Below are 18295 nucleotides of genomic sequence, written 5' to 3'. Positions count from 1 at the left end.
AAGTTGTGCTACTGCTTTATGGCACAAATGGCCACTGGGAGTAGTGCTCTTCTCCCACCTTGTAATTCATCAGCTGGAGTGGCCTTTGCTGTGGATTTTGGCATGTTTGCCCCTCTGTTACTTTGACACAGTAAACGTGACAGCTGCAACATCAGAATCATTAACTTCCACCGAGCACTCCATTTTAAGGCCCAACTGAAAATCAGTTGGTAGCGGCCTTTGAAAACCAAAGCCAGCGTGGACGCTGATGTTGATTGCAGACTTGTTGGAGCTGCATTTGCAGACTGAGCCAGGCTCTGAAATCGTGCCGCCCTGTTCAAATGCTGCATCTCGTCTATCACCGGGAACAATCAATTTTTCCATTTGAGTAACACTGAACTGTTGTTTCTGCTCTCTCCCCTACTGGTGTTTTTGCTAGCTCTAAACTATTCCTCCAATGCGCGCCTTGCCAGTCTCCCATCGATACCCTCCATAATTTGAATTAAGATGGAATAAGGTACAGAAATTTGTACTAGCGCCTTTTCATCTCTCTCATGCTGGACGTGCACTCTCCTCATACCTTGATGTCTGACTGGAATGCACCAACTTTGCCAGCAATTCCGATTAGAATTTCTGTCCTTAAGCCATTGAAACTGAATTAACATCTGGGCATCCACGCATGCACAGTGAAGCACGGGATTTATTGAAGGATCGAGTAGGCCGAACCGCTCAGTTTGCACTGTTGCCAGATGCCACACAGAGACCAGCAGCAGAATCTGGCTCCACTGAGATTCCTCTTTGTGACTCGGCAGGGTTGCCCCTCTGCCTGAGCCCCAGTAACTTTTGATGGAGATTGAAAGAGCAAGGATTCAAGGGAGAGGAATTTGCATTGTTTTGGCATCCCCTTCCTAGTTTGTATAAGTATTTGTGCTTTGTTATGAGTTTTTTCAATTTTTAAGAATTTTACTTGATTATTGACTTTCAGTGTTTTGGGACAGGCCCTTCTTATCTCACCATCTGAGGCCTAGCCTATAGCTAGGACCAAGCCACTGGCCACCGTGCCAAGGGCCAGCAAGATGGGCCATTGGCACCTGGCCCAGGTAAGTGCAGGTGTGGGTAGACTGCAGGCAGAGATTCCAGGTGAGGGTACTGGTCCTGCACAATCTGGCCCATTGAAGTTAAAATTCTCCATCTTCAAACCTGCCCAGGGGTTTGCCACATGCTATTTTCTGATCCTACGAATAAGGGGAAGCCATTCAGCTCCATGAGCCGGTTCTGTCAGTGAAGTAGATTGAGCGATTCCATATCATAGCCATAGAAAGGGTGCAGGAGAGATTTACAAGGATGTTGCCTGGATTAGGGAGCATGCCTTATGAAAACAGGTTGAGTGAACTCGGCCTTTTCTTGGAGCGACTGAGGATGAGGGGGGACCCGATAGAGGTGTATAAGATGATAAGAGGCATGGATTGTATGGATAGTCAGAGGCTTTTTCCCAGGGCTGAATTGGCTGCCACAAGAAGACACAGGTTTAAGGTGCTGGGGAGTAGGTACAGAGGAGATGTCAGGGGTAAGTTTTTTTACTCAGAGTGGTGAGCGCGTGAAATGGGCTGCCGGCAACGGTGGTGGAGGCGGATACGATAGGGTCTTTTAAGAGGCTTTTGGATAGGTACATGGAGCTTAGAAAAATAGAGGGCTACGGGTAAGCCTCGTAAGCTTTTGTGGGAAATCATTACTGTCCTTTATGTGCGGTGATTTCTGACAGCACTTCTGAATAGGCTGTCTCCAATTATAAGTCTGTGGCCCCTTTTTGTTCAGGATTTCCCCACCAGAAGGAGTTTTGTATTTATCGAACGTATCAAGCTATTTAATTACTTTCAACTCATTCAATTATTTCACACTTAACAGGGGAACGCATCCTTAATTTATCCAACTTGCTCTCAGAACTTAAACCTATTAGCCGTTATCATTCCAGTAGGCGTGCTGCTGTGTCAAATTTCTCTTTTATCAGAATACACTCTAACATCTTGGTTCCAAAGCGAATGACCTTGTACTTGACACATTGACCACCCTCTGTCGCAGTCTAGTCCACTGAATCTCTTGTCCCATGGCACCCTTGCGTATATTTCCCACTGTTATTTAGTTCCTGATGTCACGAGTGAGCTTCAGTACGTGGGTATTTATTCCTTCACCTATGTAATAAGAAATATAAGCCAGAGGTGGTAGTGGAGGCAGATATAATATCGGCATTCAAAAGACTTTTAGATAGGCGGAGGAATATGCGGAGAGTGGAGGGATGTGGATCATGTGCAGGCAGAAGGGATTAGTTTAATTTGGTATTATTCTCGGCACAGACATCGTGGGCTGAAGGGCGTGTTCCTGTGCTGTACTGTTCTATAAGAAGGAAGAGGCTTTTTGGCCTTTCAGATCGGCACTGCCATTCAGTTGGATTACGACTGCTCTGTTTTGACTCTCTCAAGCTATTCCAATGCCATTTGATTCCCTTTGTACCCAAAAATCTATTATGTTGAAATTTTTTCAACTCTTGACTGCACTTCAATTTCTTTTTACAATTTGTATCAATGGAAATTCTTTTCTGTAATACAGAACCATCACGTGCAGTAATAGTACAACAGTCCAGCATTGGAATACCAATCAGCTCAGTCATACAGCATGGAAACAGGCCCTTCGGCCCAACCGGTCCATCCTATCTAAGCTAGTCCTATTTGCCCACGTTTGGCCCATATCCCTCTAAATCTTTCCTATCCACGTACCTGTCCAAGTGTCTTTTAAATCTTGTTAATGTACCTGTCTCAGCCACTTTCTCTGGCAGCTCGTTCCATATACTGACCACCCTCTGGGTGAAAAAGTTGCCCTTCAGGTCCCCTATTAAATCTCTCCCCTCTCACCTTAAACCTGTGCCCTCTATTTATTGATTCCCCAACCCTGGGGGAAAAAGACTGTGTGAATTCACCCTATTTATGACCCTCATATTTTTATACACTTCTGTAAGGTCACCCCTCATTCTCCAGTGCTCCAGTGGGGAAAAAAAAGTCCCAACCTGCTCAATGTCTCTGCGTAGTTTGGTCCCTTGAGTTCCAGCAACATCCTTGTAAATCTCCTCTGCACTCTTTCCAGCTTAATGGCATCTTTCCTATAACAGGGCAACCAAAACTGAGCACAATATTCCAAATGCAGCCTCACCAACACCTTGTACAACTGCAACATAACATCCCAACTTCTATACTCATTGCCCTGACTGAAGGCCAGTGTGCCAAAAGCCTCCTTCACCACCCTGTCTACCTGTGATGCCACTTTCAGTGAACCATGTACTTGTACTCCAAGGTCCCTCTGTTCTGCAGCACTCCCCAGTGGTTCACTGTGAGGTATTCCTGACTCTTGAAAAGTAGATTTAAAACGGTATCTCTAGGGCCTTGTGTGAGACCAGCCTTAAATCAGCAATTAGCCCTTAAATTAGCTGCCATGGATGGGGAGAAGGCTGCAGAGGAGATCTTGGATTTTCTGCAAAGGGCCCTCGTAAGGTGCGTGCTGGCAGGGAGGTCCCGTGTTCTAGGGGGGCCTGAGAATTTGGTGGGGCCAATATTTGAAGAGCCTTGCTGGAGGTTGCTTGAATGGTCACCTGCAAAAGTGAGAGAACCCATGGGCAATGGAGCTGGGGAAAGTTATGACCTCAAGATAGGTAAAGGTGAGCACTAAGCTATTAATCCATCTGCACCCCACCCTCTTTCCTCCTCCTCCTCCTCCTTCCCCCCCCCCCCCCCCCCCCCCACGCATTGACATTCTACTCTCTGTATTCCTCAAACACCGTCTACAAATGTACAATGATTGCTCAGTGGCCTTCATTTAGGCAAATACAGCAAGGAATAGGAGGAAGGTTACACACTCGTATGCAACACTGTCAGGATGGAGAGGATTCTTCTCCTTGTGGGAAGGAAAGAGGGGTCGTAGCAATGCAGATCACTTCATGAACAGAGGCAAAAAGGAATCTGTTTTCTTTGTGAATGCCACGTTCTCTTTATTCCTGCATTTGCTTCTGGATCGACCTGAAGGTAGTTTGTGTGGGATCTGCCTGCTTATAAGAGGTCCCGTTTTGTTGCTGTGACCCCACCCCTTCACCAGGACACTGAGCAGCGGGGAGGAGGAGGATGACGAAGGTCTGCCGTTGTGCTTCTACCTCACAGCATCGCTTCGGGGACTGGCGCTGTGAGGAAGAAGCAAAGCTGGTCGAAGCGGTGCACGTCCTTGGGAGATGCATCAGGCACCCCTGGGTGCAGTCGGACATGAGGTGCAGGAAGGGCGGTGTCAGAGATGGGGGTCCACCCATCTCTCCTGCCTCGTAGGGCTCGGATATGGGCTTTCACGACTGAGTTAGAACATAGACCACTACAGCACAGTACAGGCCCTTCAGCCCACAATGTTGTGCTGACATTTTATCCTGCTCCAAGATCTATCTAACCCTTCCCTCCCACATAGCCCCCCATTTCTCTATCATTCATGTGTCTATCTAAGGGTCTCTTAAATGTCCCTAATGTATCTGCCCCCACAACCTCTGCCAGCAGTGCGTTCCACGCACCCACCACTCTGTGTAACAAAAAAACTACCCCTGACATCCCCCTTATACCTTCCTCCAATCACCTTAAAATTACGTCTCCTCGTGTTAGCCATGCACGAGGGGGGTAGGGGAGAAAGAGTGGGGTGCGGATGGATTAATAGCTTAGTGCTCACCTTTACGTATCTTGAGGTCATAACTTTTCCCAGCTCCATCCATGAGTGCTCTCACTTTTGCAGGTGACCATTCAAGCAACCTCCAGCAAGGCTCTTCAAATGTTGGCCCCACCAAATCCTCAGGCACCCCCCCCCCCCCCCCCCCCCCACAAGAACTGGGGACCTCCCTGCCAGCACGCATCTTACGAGGGCCCTTTCCAGAAAATCAAAGATCTCCTCTGCAGCCTTTTCTCCATCCATGGCTGCTGATTTAAGACTGGTCTCGCGCATAGCCCTGGAGATCCCATTTTAAATCTACTTTCCAGGAGTTGGGAATACCTCTCAGTGAACGGTGGGCCACTGAGGATGCACACTGAGATGGCTTGCACCTTGTTGGGTCGACCTGACTGAAGGTGGGAGATGACTGGGCATGGAGCAGTCTGTCTCCAGCTTCTTGCCAGAGGTTCTCTGGGGTCAGGAGAGCTTGACCTTCACTATGGAGAGTGTGTGCATGTCATTGTAAGAGCCCAGTGACTATCCAGGGATTACAGCACCTATTGGTCATGTGATGGCTATTGTGAAGGCTCAAAGAAATGGCACAATATCTTGCCCTTTCCATCCAGTCCCACCCCGATCCATCTAGGGGTGAGGTCTCTGCCACGTGTGACCAGCTTGAAGCTCGAAAGGAATAGCAGTCTGCTACCAGGGAGCAGCTTGTTGTCCTCTCTGAGCAGTGGGATGCCATTTATGAGCAGATCGCTCCTCTTGGTGCAACGCACGGGCAGCTCCAGCAGCGAAGGGCACGGAACAGCTCGCCGTTCCGCACGGGCAGCGCATCAGCAGATTCCTCTTCCGCACGAGCAAGGAGATGGCGTGCAAGGGGGAGGTTGCTCTCCTACAGGAGCAGAGATAATGGAACGTGGGAATTTGTCTTGCTGTAGGAGCGGAGGGTGGTCCTAACTCCCACCCACCCTTCATTGTGAGCAGAGTCCTGATCAGGTTGTGCAAGGAGACGAGTTAAACAGGCAGGGACCGACTCCTCTGATTTGGGCTCCGTCAAGGCTTGGAGGGTGAAACGAAAGTGGAACCGTTCACGTGAACAGCACACTTGACGTGGCCCAACGCCCAGCCTGATCAGACTGCTGCTTCGATTGGCACTGGGCAGCAGTCTGAAGCCAGCCCATTGTGAGGAAGAGCTCCTTGAGGGACGTTGGGGATGGCTGTGCAGACTCGAGGGGTTGAGGAGCAGCCAGAATGCAGCCACAGGACTCTGTGTTGTAGCACAGGGATGTTCAGGGCGCTCACAGGCTGGTGCAGGCAAAAGAATCTCGTGAGACCGGCAGTGACTCTGGTACTTGATGTGCCTTGTTGTATCACCAGCACAATAAAATCTGCTGGAGGGACTCAGCAGGTCAGGCAGCATCCGTGGAGGCAGGGTCATAGTTGACGTTTCGATATCCCTTTGCCTCCACTGAGTTCGTCCAGCAGTTTTGTTTTTTGCTCCAGATTACCACATCTGCAGTCTCTTGTGTCTCCATTTTGTATCACCATTCTGCTTCTGCGGTTCGATTCTCAGTGCCAAGATGCCACTTTCTCTTGGCTGAAATTGAAAAGAAAAACATTACATCATTCCTTTGCGAGGAGGAAGCCTGGATGACTTCTCTGATATTTCATTGGGCAGCAATCTGAGATAAGCTGCTGATGCTACCTGAACTGATCCAGTGGTACAGAGCATGTGAAGACTCTCTAGGAATAGGGTGTTCATTAATGGGTATTTCTGTGCCTTATCTCTTGTATCAAGGTCCCTAACCGTCCCCGAGTCAGTGCATATAAATGTTAACTATTTCCCAACGGTGGAAGCTGCAATTTGCACTACGAGTTTCGGGAGACTTAAACCAGCCCTGGTTACGGGATAACTATTTGACGCGCTATTGAGAAGATGCAGAGAAAAAGCTATTTCCAGTGTTCCTAATAATACCATCCAGACTAATTAGTGTTTGGAGAGACTACCTTCAATGTCAGAGAATAATGAAGCCTCAGAATCGTCTATATCCTGAATTTTGCTGACCCATTCACATTTTTTTTTCTCAACTATTATTGATCTTGTGTTTGGTATATCAATATGTGCACCCAGATATCGCTTGACTTCCCTGGGATTAAGGACATCTAATTTTTGTCAATTAAGTAGCCAACATTTGACCTTTTATGTTCACGTGTCTTACCTTTAGCAAGTTTTATGTTTTCTTAATTTCTCGAGCCTCCAGCAGTGGAGTGCTAGTGACACAGCTAAAGTGCCCATCGAATGAGTAGCTCAGTAGCGCACCTTGGAGCTGCCTACTCAAGTCTCCCAATGACGGCCAAGTGTCCTATTAATCGGCAAGCAAAGGACATGGTGTGAAATGCTTCGAGTTCTACTGAGATCGTTGCACCACAATGGTCATGTGGAGCTTTGAGCCTCGATCCACGTCAGTACAGGTGAAAATGTGTGCAGTGCCTGCAGTACCTACCTGCAAAATGACCTTTGACTTTCAGAGTACTTTATTGCAAATTGCTTTAGGATATTTGAAATTAGGTGAATATTTTAAACCCAACAATAAAACAAAAACATAAAATAATTGAATAGATTAACCAGAAAAGGAGGATGAAATAGCTTCTGAATTTCCAAACGTGAGTGTCGGGGTGTGTGTCTGTTTTTTGTTTCCCCATAACCGTAAGAAGATGATCGTCTCTGACGTTCACTTTTTAAACTGCTTAACATTAAAGTTTCTGGCGATTGGGTCTGGGTCACAGAATGAGACTGGATTTGGGTATGGTTTAGGCTCCCTGAGGGAAATGTACTGCAGTTTGGGCTGGGATCTGGTTCAGTAGAGATCAAACTCTATTATTTGTTGAGCATTTTGTCAGCTTAATCAAATCTGGAAAGATGATTATCGGTGCAGGTTGTATCCGGCAAAGTCAGCACATTTCCAAAATATCAACGAAGAAGAGAGTGAATGTGCTATCTTGCAAATTTTTATTCAAAGTGTAGGAAATGCTGGCTGTTATCTTTTCCACGACAGAATATTACGGACCTGAGGGTATTCCTGCTTCGTATCCTGTTCCCAGCCAGCCCTCTGTCAATAAATAACACAAGGGTTGGCAACTGATCAAGAAAGGTGCTGTTGCTGGTCTATATACGGCAAATTAATTCACAAATTAATTTTCCTTGACTCGCCTGCTCTGACACTTTAAAATGTACTTTCACACTATCCTTGCATTGTGTTGTGATTTACGCAGCCAGTAATTTTAAGGAATGCTATTTCTGTGCCGGGGTGGCGGAGTATGAAATGTTCTATGGTGATGTTCTGCAACGAAAGTCTTAAGTTTTGCAGCAACAGATACCACCTTGTACATGCTGAATGCTATCAGCGGTTCAAATGTTAACTTTGGATATTTCAATTGTCATTCAGTTGTTATATTCCAAAGAATTCTGGTGCTAAGCAGGTGTCAAGTATTCTTCACTGTGGAAAGTGTACCCAGATTAAGTTGGCTTTTGTGTTCTCTGGAGCAAAAAGCCCATGACTTGTATCTTCCCTTTAGTTATACACAAGGTACATAATTCATCGCTGAATAATTTAATGTTAAATGCCACAATTGCGCGAATAACCTGCCAATCTTGTGACTGTATTTAAAAAGCTTCCAAACTAAGTCTACCTGATCGTATTCCTTTAAGAAAATATAGATATGAATATCATTTGGACTTAAACTTTGAGTGCTCCCAGCCGTGGAAAGAATCTTCCTGCTCTTGGTGTTAGATGTCGAACATTAAATAGGGTGAAACTAATTTTCTTTAAAGAAAAAGAACTGTCCTGAACATTCCTCCTCTTGATAATTTTCCCCCATTCAAAGCATTAGAATTGGCCTGTTGCACAAGTTAATGGATCAGATAAGTGGTGAGTGTTAAGGTCGTTGCAGGGGTTCACTGCAAATGTTTTCCCGATCTGTCTAAATGCAGGAAATTATGAACTGTTTTTGTTTCATGATAAACACTTCAGAACGAATTGAAAGTTTGCTTGCGCTGTTTAATTTTCTACGTGTGACTTTTTATCCTTATAAACAGTAGCAATTGCATGCTAATATTCATTCACCTTTCTATCTATTATTATCATTAATAAGTAAGTTCTTCTGTGTAGGCTTCCATCATATCTGTTTATATAATTCAAATATCTTCACAACTAAAGGAGTGTTCTCTTCCAAATTCCCACTCGGTAGCTTACTGCCAGGGAGTACCCAGGCATTAAATACCCGTTCTGACAATTTCCTCCACTTGCATTAACTTGGCGAGCAAACTGATTATGGATCAACTTGCCTTTCCAGAGGAATGTTTCTTTTGTGAGCTATATCTAACCAAGTAAAAATAAACCATTAATATTGGATGAAGTTAGTCTTTGGTATTCCAAAGTCTGCACAAGTCAGCTTTCCAATAAGTCTGGTCCACAAGGTTGGAACGTGTGGAACCCAGGATAAGTTAGCCAATGGGATCCAAAATTGGTAGTAGGAGTCGGAGGGTGGGAGTGGAGGGTTGCTTCTCAGATTGGAGGCCTGTGACCAGTGGTGTGCCGCAGGGATCAGTGCTGGGTCCCCTGTTGTTTGTCATGTTTATATTAATGACTTGAATGAGAATATAGGTGGCATGATGAGTAAATTTGCAGATGACCCCAAAATTGGTGGTGTGGTGGACAATGGAGAAAGCTGTTTAAGATTACAACAGGATCAGGATCAACTGGGAAATTGGGCAAAGGAATGACGCATGGAATTTTACTCAGACAAGTGTGAAGTGATGCATTTTGGGAAGTTAAACCAGGGCAGGACTTGCACGGTGAACGACAGGCCTCTGGGGAGTGTTGTAGCGACTGGGGGATACAGGTACGTAGTTCCCTTAGTGACAAGATGGGTAGATGGTGGTGAAGAAGGCACGCCACGCTTGTCTGCATTGACTGTGGCATTGAGTACGAGAGTCGGGACGTCATGTTACAGTTGTACAAAACACTGGTTAGGCCGTACTTGGAGTATTGTGTGCATTTCTGGTCACCACACTTTTGGAAGGATGCGATTAAACTAGAGAGAGCACAGAAAAGATTCACGGGGAGGTTGCTGGGACTGGAGGGCTTGAGTTATAAGGAGAGACTGGACAGGCTGAGACTATTTTCCCTGGAGTGAAGGAGACTGAGGGGCGACCTTCTAGAGGTTTATAAAATCATGAGGGGTATAGATAAGATGGATAGTCAGTCTTTTCCCCCCAGAGTAGGGGAGTCTAAATCTAGAGGGCAGAGGGGAAAGATTTAAAAGGGACCTGAGGGGCAACTTTTTCCACCCAGAGGGTGGTGGGTATATGGAACGGGCTGCCAGAGGAAGTGGTAGAGGGCATAAAATTAAGTCTAAGGAACATTTTGACAGGTACATGGAGAGGGAAGGTTTAGAGGGATATGGGCCAAATGCAGGCAAATGGGATTAGATTAGGTGGGCATCTTCATGGGCGCGGATGAGTTGGATCAAAGGCCCTGTTTCCCTGTGCAGCTCTATGGATCTGTGAAGAAGGTGTAAATTGTTGGGCAATTCCTTGCTCTGTACCTCCAAATGCCTGACTTGATAATCGTATCGGAAGTGATCCTGAAATGATTTATACCACCCTCCATTCAAGTGGTCGGATATGATGCAATAAAGGAAATGGAAGAGAAAGTGTTACCCAATCATTCTTGAAGTCGGTGATCTATGTTGTATCTCTGCACCTTTGGAAATTTTAAGTTTTCTCTTGTCAAAAAAATGTATATTTGCATTAATACAACATGTAAACTTGCACCATGTTCATTTGTAGAAACTGGATACCATACTTGCCCTGTTCTCTATTTCAGTCAATGTCCTGAAGGATACATCTGCATGAAGGCAGGAAGAAATCCTAACTATGGGTACACCAGCTTCGATACATTCGGCTGGGCTTTTCTGGCCTTGTTTCGACTCATGACGCAAGATTACTGGGAAAATTTGTACCAGTTGGTAAGTAAGGAGGCATTAGATTCTTCAAATATTTTTGGGGGTCTCATTTTTTTTCTCTAACAAATATATCCATTTGAGTTTGGAAGATAATCTGAATGTTTCAACAAAAAAGTGTGGTCGTGTTTTTATTGACGATGGTTATTCAAAAGGAAATGGTTTTGGGCAAAAGTTTAATGAAGTGAAAAGTTGAGGTTGGACCTGTTGACTTTTACCAGTGAAGAGCCAGCAGGACAAACCTACAATATTCTGTTTATCTTTGGAAATGGGAAATCTGCCAAAGAACTGGAAGGAGGCAGATGGTACAATACTGTTCAAAAATAAAAGGGATAAGCCGTGAAGTATATAGAGTGGTTGCTGCTGTCTCAATTTTTAATAAACACTTGGATCGCAATATAACATTTGAAATTTAATAAATGTTGAAAAGTGCAGTACTAAACAGGTACAGTTGGTATGAATTTACAAACAGCAGATTGTGCTTGGTTAGTTGGATTTTTGGGGAGTGAATTGAAGTGAATGAGAATGATGTACACATGACATCAAACATTTGAAGTCCCAAATAAGAGATTCACTGTGGATAATTTGGGGTGTAAGTGCTTAAGAGTAAGTATCGTCACATTGGCTAGAGAGGGGTCCGGACAGCAGGAAGTAAATGACTTTTCAGGATGGTGGGATGTTCCTCAAGCTCCGTCTTGGGAGTTATCTGTCAATGTGCAAGTTTTAGACAGGGCTGTGAGAAGAATTTTACCAGAGCTTGCTCATGACTGCAAATTCACGGGCATACAAGTTCTGAGGAGGAATGGAAAATGTTACTGTTAGAGCAGGTGGATATAAAGAAAAATAGTAACTCACCCCCAGTGACGTTGGGATTAATGCAACCCCTTTTGCCTGCCAGCTTGACTTACAACCTTGCTGATCTGAAACAATTCTCTTTTTTAACTCAGATGAGTGAATTGTCTTCCTTGAATTAAAATAAATCTCAGTTGCGTGTTATTTTGGACAAAGTTTAAACCTGCAGCTCCTTCGGTAGAAAACTGACTGGCATTCGGGGTTTTTCTTGCTGGGATTAATGAATTTAATTTTGCTTGGTTATGATTGTGATGCTGCAAATGACCTTTAATACCACTTGACAAAGGGAAGAAGGCAAAATGACCGAACACACACGTTCCTCAATCACTCTGTAACCGCTGTTGGAGCATTGGGGTGGGGGGAATAGAATGAGCCCAGTTGTAAAGCCCCTTGTGTTTTAATGGTTGGGCCTGTCAAGATTCTGTCTGTTCACGATTAAAGCAATGAAGGATGTTTACAAAACCAATACCTGCAAAGACTCGCTGTTCAGGAGATTGCACAGAATGGGGAAGGTGAGTCCTGCAGTTATGAATATGAGATGTTTGTTTATTAAATGTGTCAAAATTGTCATCGGTGTTGTTCATTTCTGGTCCTTGGCTCCTTATGAATTGCATCCGTTGGCCAACTGTGATGAAAATAGCAGTTCCGTTGCTGGCAGTCATCCTGAATCTCAACCTGCTCCTGCAGTACACAGCCAATCTGCTGCTGCTTTCCTGCAGTGGCCCAGAGCCTGACTTCACACAGACTTGGGGGAAATTAGAACACTTCACAAAATCTGCAGATGAACAGAAACTACTTTAAGAGAAGAAGCTTTTAAAAATGATGCTGAAAACTGCATATCCATAACTGGGCTGATTCGACAAACAATGGAACAGGGCTGCCATTTTAGTGAAAGACTGTCCCTCTTTTAATGCTCAAAACAAAATACTAACCTACCTATGAACCATACAGGGGGATTTTCTGTGTGCTTTTAACATATGCAGATTGTGTTTACAATTTTAAAACTTGCTTGCGGGAAATAGACTAAGCAAAGGCCATTCACTCCATTGAGCTGATTCCTTCTGTGGTCTGGCATGGAGAAATGTTTTGCTTGAGTATTCTGCAACTTCCAGAGATAAGTGGGGAAAATTGTGAAGTGTTTGACCATCAAGATGCTTGTCCTACTTAGCCAGAAGTTTAACATCCTTACACTGACCCAAAAGAATAAAAGGCGTCAGAGATGCCTAGTGCATTTGATAGTCTAATGCTTCAAGATTGGTGCCTGTTGAGGCACTTTGAACACTGTACCGCAGCAAGGAATGTTTTGTTTGAGGGGCAACATTGGAAACTTCAGTAGTGTACGAGGCCCAAAGGGATGCAGTTGTTAAGGAGGGGGGCCTGGGGTGTGGGAGAGGGTCAGAAGTGTAATCTTTAGGCCAGGTCACAAGTGCAGGGGTGATCAGAGAAAAGGTGCAGGCTGGCAGATCTGTCTGCAGCTGTGGTTTCCAGTGAGGGTTGAGGGATGGGGTTCGATGTGTTGCCTCCATCTATTCTATTAAAGGACACTTAGGAGGCAGGATTTAGTGTGTTGGCACACTGAAGCAGGCATCACAAGCTCAGTGTAGGCTTGCTTCATGTATGGCACAAGACATAGTTTTTAAAAAAAAAATCCAAGCAGCAGCATCCCTGCACACGTTCCACATTATGATATGTTACTGTGCACGTCTAGGATCCTCCATAGGTTGGTACGTTAGACACAATGAACCTAGATTTCCTCCAACTTGAAGTTGGTCTATAATATGCCATCAAGCTTTGATTTTTCATAGAAATTGAATCTTACCATCTGGAAACATCAGACTACACAATCCGATTTCCAGGAATTGGTTTTCGTCCATCTGTAGTTATTCATCCATGGTTTAATGCCAGTGATATTGACTATGGAGAGTTCAACTTGGGGAACCTAAAAATCCATGACAATGGACACTAAGCCATTGAACTTGGTGCACTTCTTGTGGTTTAGTGCTTCCAATTTCAAGTGATGAAACTCTTATCAGAAATTAGTGTGAAATACAATATTTTCTGCCCCCTGCTATATTATCTGCAATATTAATCTATAATTAAAATTTTAAGTGTGCATTGCATGTCCCCAAATAAAATGCCAACCCTAACACTTGGCACATAATGCAATCTGACACTCCAGTGCAGTACTGAGAGAATAAAACACGTTGATCAGAGGCCCTGTTTGTTCAGGTGGGCGTAAACATTCTGTGCCGTCAATCAGAGAAGAGCAAAAAGAGTTCTCCCAATGTCTGAGCCGACGATCCTCCCTTATTGATACCAACAAAAACAGATTTGCTGGTCATTTAACTGAGATCTGGATAGAAGTAAAATAGTTGCTACATTTGGCAAAATAAATTTGCTGACTGAAGCTCTTTCAAATTATTTGATTTGTGATAAGATTGCAATAAAAATCGCACCCACCGTCAAGTGTTTTGAGATTTGGGGTGTATGCTGATGGTATAACTGGTAGATGGACATCAGCGCTTGATACCTGTATTACGCAACGTTCTGTAAAGATTAACTAAAAAAAATTTTTAAAAATTGTATTTTTTTTGTTTTGCAGACGTTAAGAGCAGCAGGGAAAACGTACATGATCTTTTTCGTTCTCGTCATCTTCGTGGGTTCTTTTTACTTGGTGAATCTGATTCTGGCTGTTGTAGCTATGGCCTATGAAGAACAAAACCAAGCTACCCTGGAGGAAGCAGAGCAGAAAGAACAGGAGTTCAAACAGATGTTGGAGCAGTTGAAGAAACAGCAAGAGGATGCTTTGGTTAGTGACTTGAATGGTTGGTGCCAATGTACGAGTGTCACTGGGTAGTTACGGACAAACATTAAGGAAAGCTTTGCTCCGGTTGGTATCTGTAGCAACATTGCCGTTGCAATCTTTCTGACTCGCCACAGAAATGTTTAAGTTCAGCACTGTTTCCCACTCAGAATTAAATGAAGTGGTTTACTGTGGTGGGAGATTTTTTTATTTCCAGTTAAAAGCCAAATAACAATAGGACTTTATAAATTATATCAGAAATGGAGAAGCTCAATGTGGTCTCATGCAAGGTGGTTGCAAGATCAGTACCACAGGTGGATATCAAATGAATGCACGTCTGGCTTCAGTCAGTTGTTCTGATGGGAAACTCAAGTGGTGATCCCCATTCATTCATGGCATGACGTTAGAAAAGCAAAATACTGAATGCTAGAAATACTCAACAGGTCAAGCAGCATCTGTGGAGAGATGAGCAGTTAATACTAAATCTGTTTCTCTCTACATGTGATACATTTTTGAGGCCTGACAAAGAAATGGAAGAGATTTAGTGTTTACACAGAGGTAACTCTGCTCTCCATAAACCTCGAGGGTGGGGCGAGGGGTGGGACATTTCTCCTCCTCATCCTGTCACCCTGAGCCTCCCCGCTCTAAATTCCCCCCCAGCCAGCGAAACATCTCCTCAGCATCTAGCAGTAAAGCCCCCAAGAACCTTGCAGCAAATCACTTCGTTCTTCTAAACTCCAAAGAGTATAGATCCATTCTGCTTAATCTTATAAACCAACTCCCTCATCCCTGGGATTAGTGTTATGCGCAGGTACAAAAAGTAATAACCGTGGCAACTGGAATGTTGACCATTTCCTGAAGGGGAGGAAGTCATGACTGTTTCAGACCCCATCTAGAAATGTGTTCAGTTTTGTGCACCACACCTTACTTAAGATAGACGTTGTATTGATGGACCTCTGCACAGTTAGCCAGAATAATGGAAGAACATCGAACATGAGCGGCAGACGGGAGTAAACCATGTGGTCCTTCTGAGCCTGCTCTGCCATTCATTAAAAGATCATGGCTAGATTGTTCAGAACGGAGAGGAAATGGCCTTCTGGCATCAACTCTGTCAACTCCTCTCAGAATTGTATCTATGTTTAAATTCCAGTGAGTATAGCCGACTTTTCTCATGATCCCCCTCTATGTCACTCTTTGTGTGACATCACCTTCATCCCAGGAATCAGTCCAATGAATCTTTGCTGCATTAACTGCAAGGTCAGTGTATCCTGCTGCTAGCACAAGGGCCCAAACTGAGGTCTAGCCAAAGCTCTCGACAATCTCAGCATGACTTCCTTACTTTTGTACTCTGACCCCCCTTGCAGTGAAGGGCAACTTACCACATGCCTTCCTACTTGCTTGCTGTAGCTCTGTTACTTGGTGTCTTGTGTCCCAGCTCTCCAACATTTCATAGTTTACTAGTTATTGTAAAATACCTTTCATCTGCCAGAATCTATAACCTCTCATTTTCCTACATTATGCTTAACCTAACCATAGACACTTGCACAGAACTTCCAGTGCAACTGTCTGAAGCCCAAATTTGCGCGCCAGTACTTCGCTTGGAGTTTGGGTTCAGGATGGCCACCGTATGAGTTGGACGGTGGCATTTGGAGATTGGGATGAGGGGGTGGTGGGGTGGAAATTGCAGAGCAGCATATTAGAGAAGTTGGGTCCCGGGACCTGTGTGATTGGGTGAGATAGGGCACCAACTTGTGGAATTGAGGGTTCGATATTCGCCGACTTCAATATTTGTTTCCGTTTCAACAATATTTTTAAAATTTTAATAGGTTCCTAATGTTATTGGATGTTTGAATGCCGAAGGCATTTGCAAATAGTCAATAACAGTGACAGCTTTGGCCAATGAATCTGGGGTGGTATTGGCTTATTATTGTCATATGTACCAAGATACAGTGGAAAAGCTTGCATGTCATCCATACAGATAATTTCAAAACATCAGTACGTTGAGGTAGTACAAGGGAAAAGCAATAACAGAATGCAGAATAAAGTGTTACAGTTACAGAGAAAGTGTAGGTAGACAATAAGGTGCAAGTGTTCTGACGAGGTAGATTGTGAGATCAAGAGTCCATCTTTCACGTACGAGAGGTCCGTTCAAGAGTCTGCTAACGGCGGGATAGAAGCTGTTCTTGAGCCTGGTGGTTTGAAGCTTTTGTACCTTCTGCCTGGCAGAAGGGGGAGAATAGAATGATCAAGGGTCTTTGATTTTGCTGTCTGCTTTTCCGAGGCAGCAGGAAGTATAGACGGTTAATGGAGGGGAGGCTGGTTTTCGTGATGAACCTCACCAGCTGTCAAAGCTGTTCTGAAAGTGCAGATGGAAACTGCACTGAGATTCCTTGTACGCTCTGCTCTGTCATGCTGATGTCCAGTGAAAGACCGTGTCTGGAATCCCACTGGAAGAAACAGTGTGGCAGAGAGGCAGGTGAATAGTGATTTTTGGGACAATAAAAGATCTGATGGGTTACAAGAAGAAAATCCCAATGTCTTCTGAAGGCTTACAAATAATAACAGCATCTTTAAACAGCACTCAGCTGTAGGAAGATACCTTGAGTACTTTATGTTAATGTGCAACAATTTTAACACTTCTTGCAAGCATGTTTTGTTAATTAGATATTGCCATATATTGTCAAGTTTGCTGTCTACACTGAGATCATCTATTAACCAGGCAGCAAGCAATTTTGCATTACCAGTGCATGTCTCTTAAAACAGAATTTCTTCAGCCTCACACTACTGCAAAGTGCCTTGCACTCTGAGGCCCTTGACAATTTCCATTGTTTACCCTAATTCATCTCAAAATTGCCTTCAAGGCCAAAAAGGAAATCTTATCACCAAGGTATTCTTGAGTGTCGTTACTACATTTATTCAGAAGAAACGAAGCTTATTTATCAGTTTACAAATTTTTGATCAGTCCCCTCGAAGCCAAAAGTAATTATCGTGTGAGGAGTAGCAATAGTTCCTGAAATGATTTTTCTCCAATTTTGCTTGGATCGAGGGGTGAAAAAAGTGTTCGAGCCCAAATTATGCCTTGCAATATCTACTTTTTGGAAAATTGAGCATCTCAGGACAGTCTATGGGTTTGGATTAATGTGCAACTTCTAAGCCAGCCGTTCATTACTCAGCTTTTCAAACCCAGGACCTGAAACCATTAATTACATGAAATTTGCAATGTAACTAATGTTTGTAGTGCATGAATTTCTATTGTACAGGATTGGTTTTCAGTGGGTAATAATTACTGCAACCACTGTACTGAGAATCTGCTTTTCCATATTTCCTTATGATGGAGGACACCATTCAGCTCAGCAAGTCTGCGCTCAGAGCAATGACACTTTTATCATCCTCTTTACAAGCAGGAGGATCAGTTGCCATCACTCAGTCAACCTTGCTCAAGTAAATATCTTTGTTTTCATGTAGCAAATATTCAGCCTTTTCTTGTAAAACTAAAACAATTCACGATTTTGTTATCTGGATACTGGTTAAAAATGCATATTGAGAGGCTGTTTTATATTCCGAAGCACATCTGAAAGTTTGTCCATTTGTGCAAAATATCTCGTGTGGCCAAGATCTCAGATAAATTAACAGGCTATCTAGAAAAACAGACTTAAAATAGTAGCATTTGAGATTACTGTTGGCCAATAAATATTAATGATTTCAGACATGGGTGTGAAGAATGCTTGTAGACTATTGTTTTCATAATCGGGTTTTTCCATTCATAGTTCATCTCTCCCTCTCTGGGAAACCAAGTTAATTGTTAGAGGTCTATTCTTTTGAGGGATACGATTTTGTGAATGGTTCAAATTTCTTCCCCCGTACACGGCAAGCACAGAGTGACGTAGCTCTGGTCACATTAAAACTGATTTT

The 18295-nt window shown here is 43.9% G+C and overlaps 1 protein-coding gene across 8 annotated transcripts in view; it reads left to right on the top strand.

The window, feature by feature from the left end:
* Positions 1 to 18295, top strand: part of LOC127567034 (sodium channel protein type 8 subunit alpha-like) — a 208713-nt gene that overhangs the window by 84538 nt on the left and 105880 nt on the right. For all 8 annotated transcript variants that reach the window (XM_052009671.1, XM_052009666.1, XM_052009675.1 and 5 more), the window contains 2 exons: positions 10593 to 10734; positions 14183 to 14389. In XM_052009671.1, coding sequence (XP_051865631.1) covers positions 10593 to 10734; positions 14183 to 14389 — 349 coding nt within the window. The remainder of the gene's footprint in view (positions 1 to 10592; positions 10735 to 14182; positions 14390 to 18295) is intronic.

This window comes from Pristis pectinata, chromosome X (genome assembly GCF_009764475.1).
Source record: "Pristis pectinata isolate sPriPec2 chromosome X, sPriPec2.1.pri, whole genome shotgun sequence".
Classification (NCBI taxonomy): domain Eukaryota; kingdom Metazoa; phylum Chordata; class Chondrichthyes; order Rhinopristiformes; family Pristidae; genus Pristis; species Pristis pectinata.
This window is presented reverse-complemented; position numbering and strand designations above follow the sequence as displayed.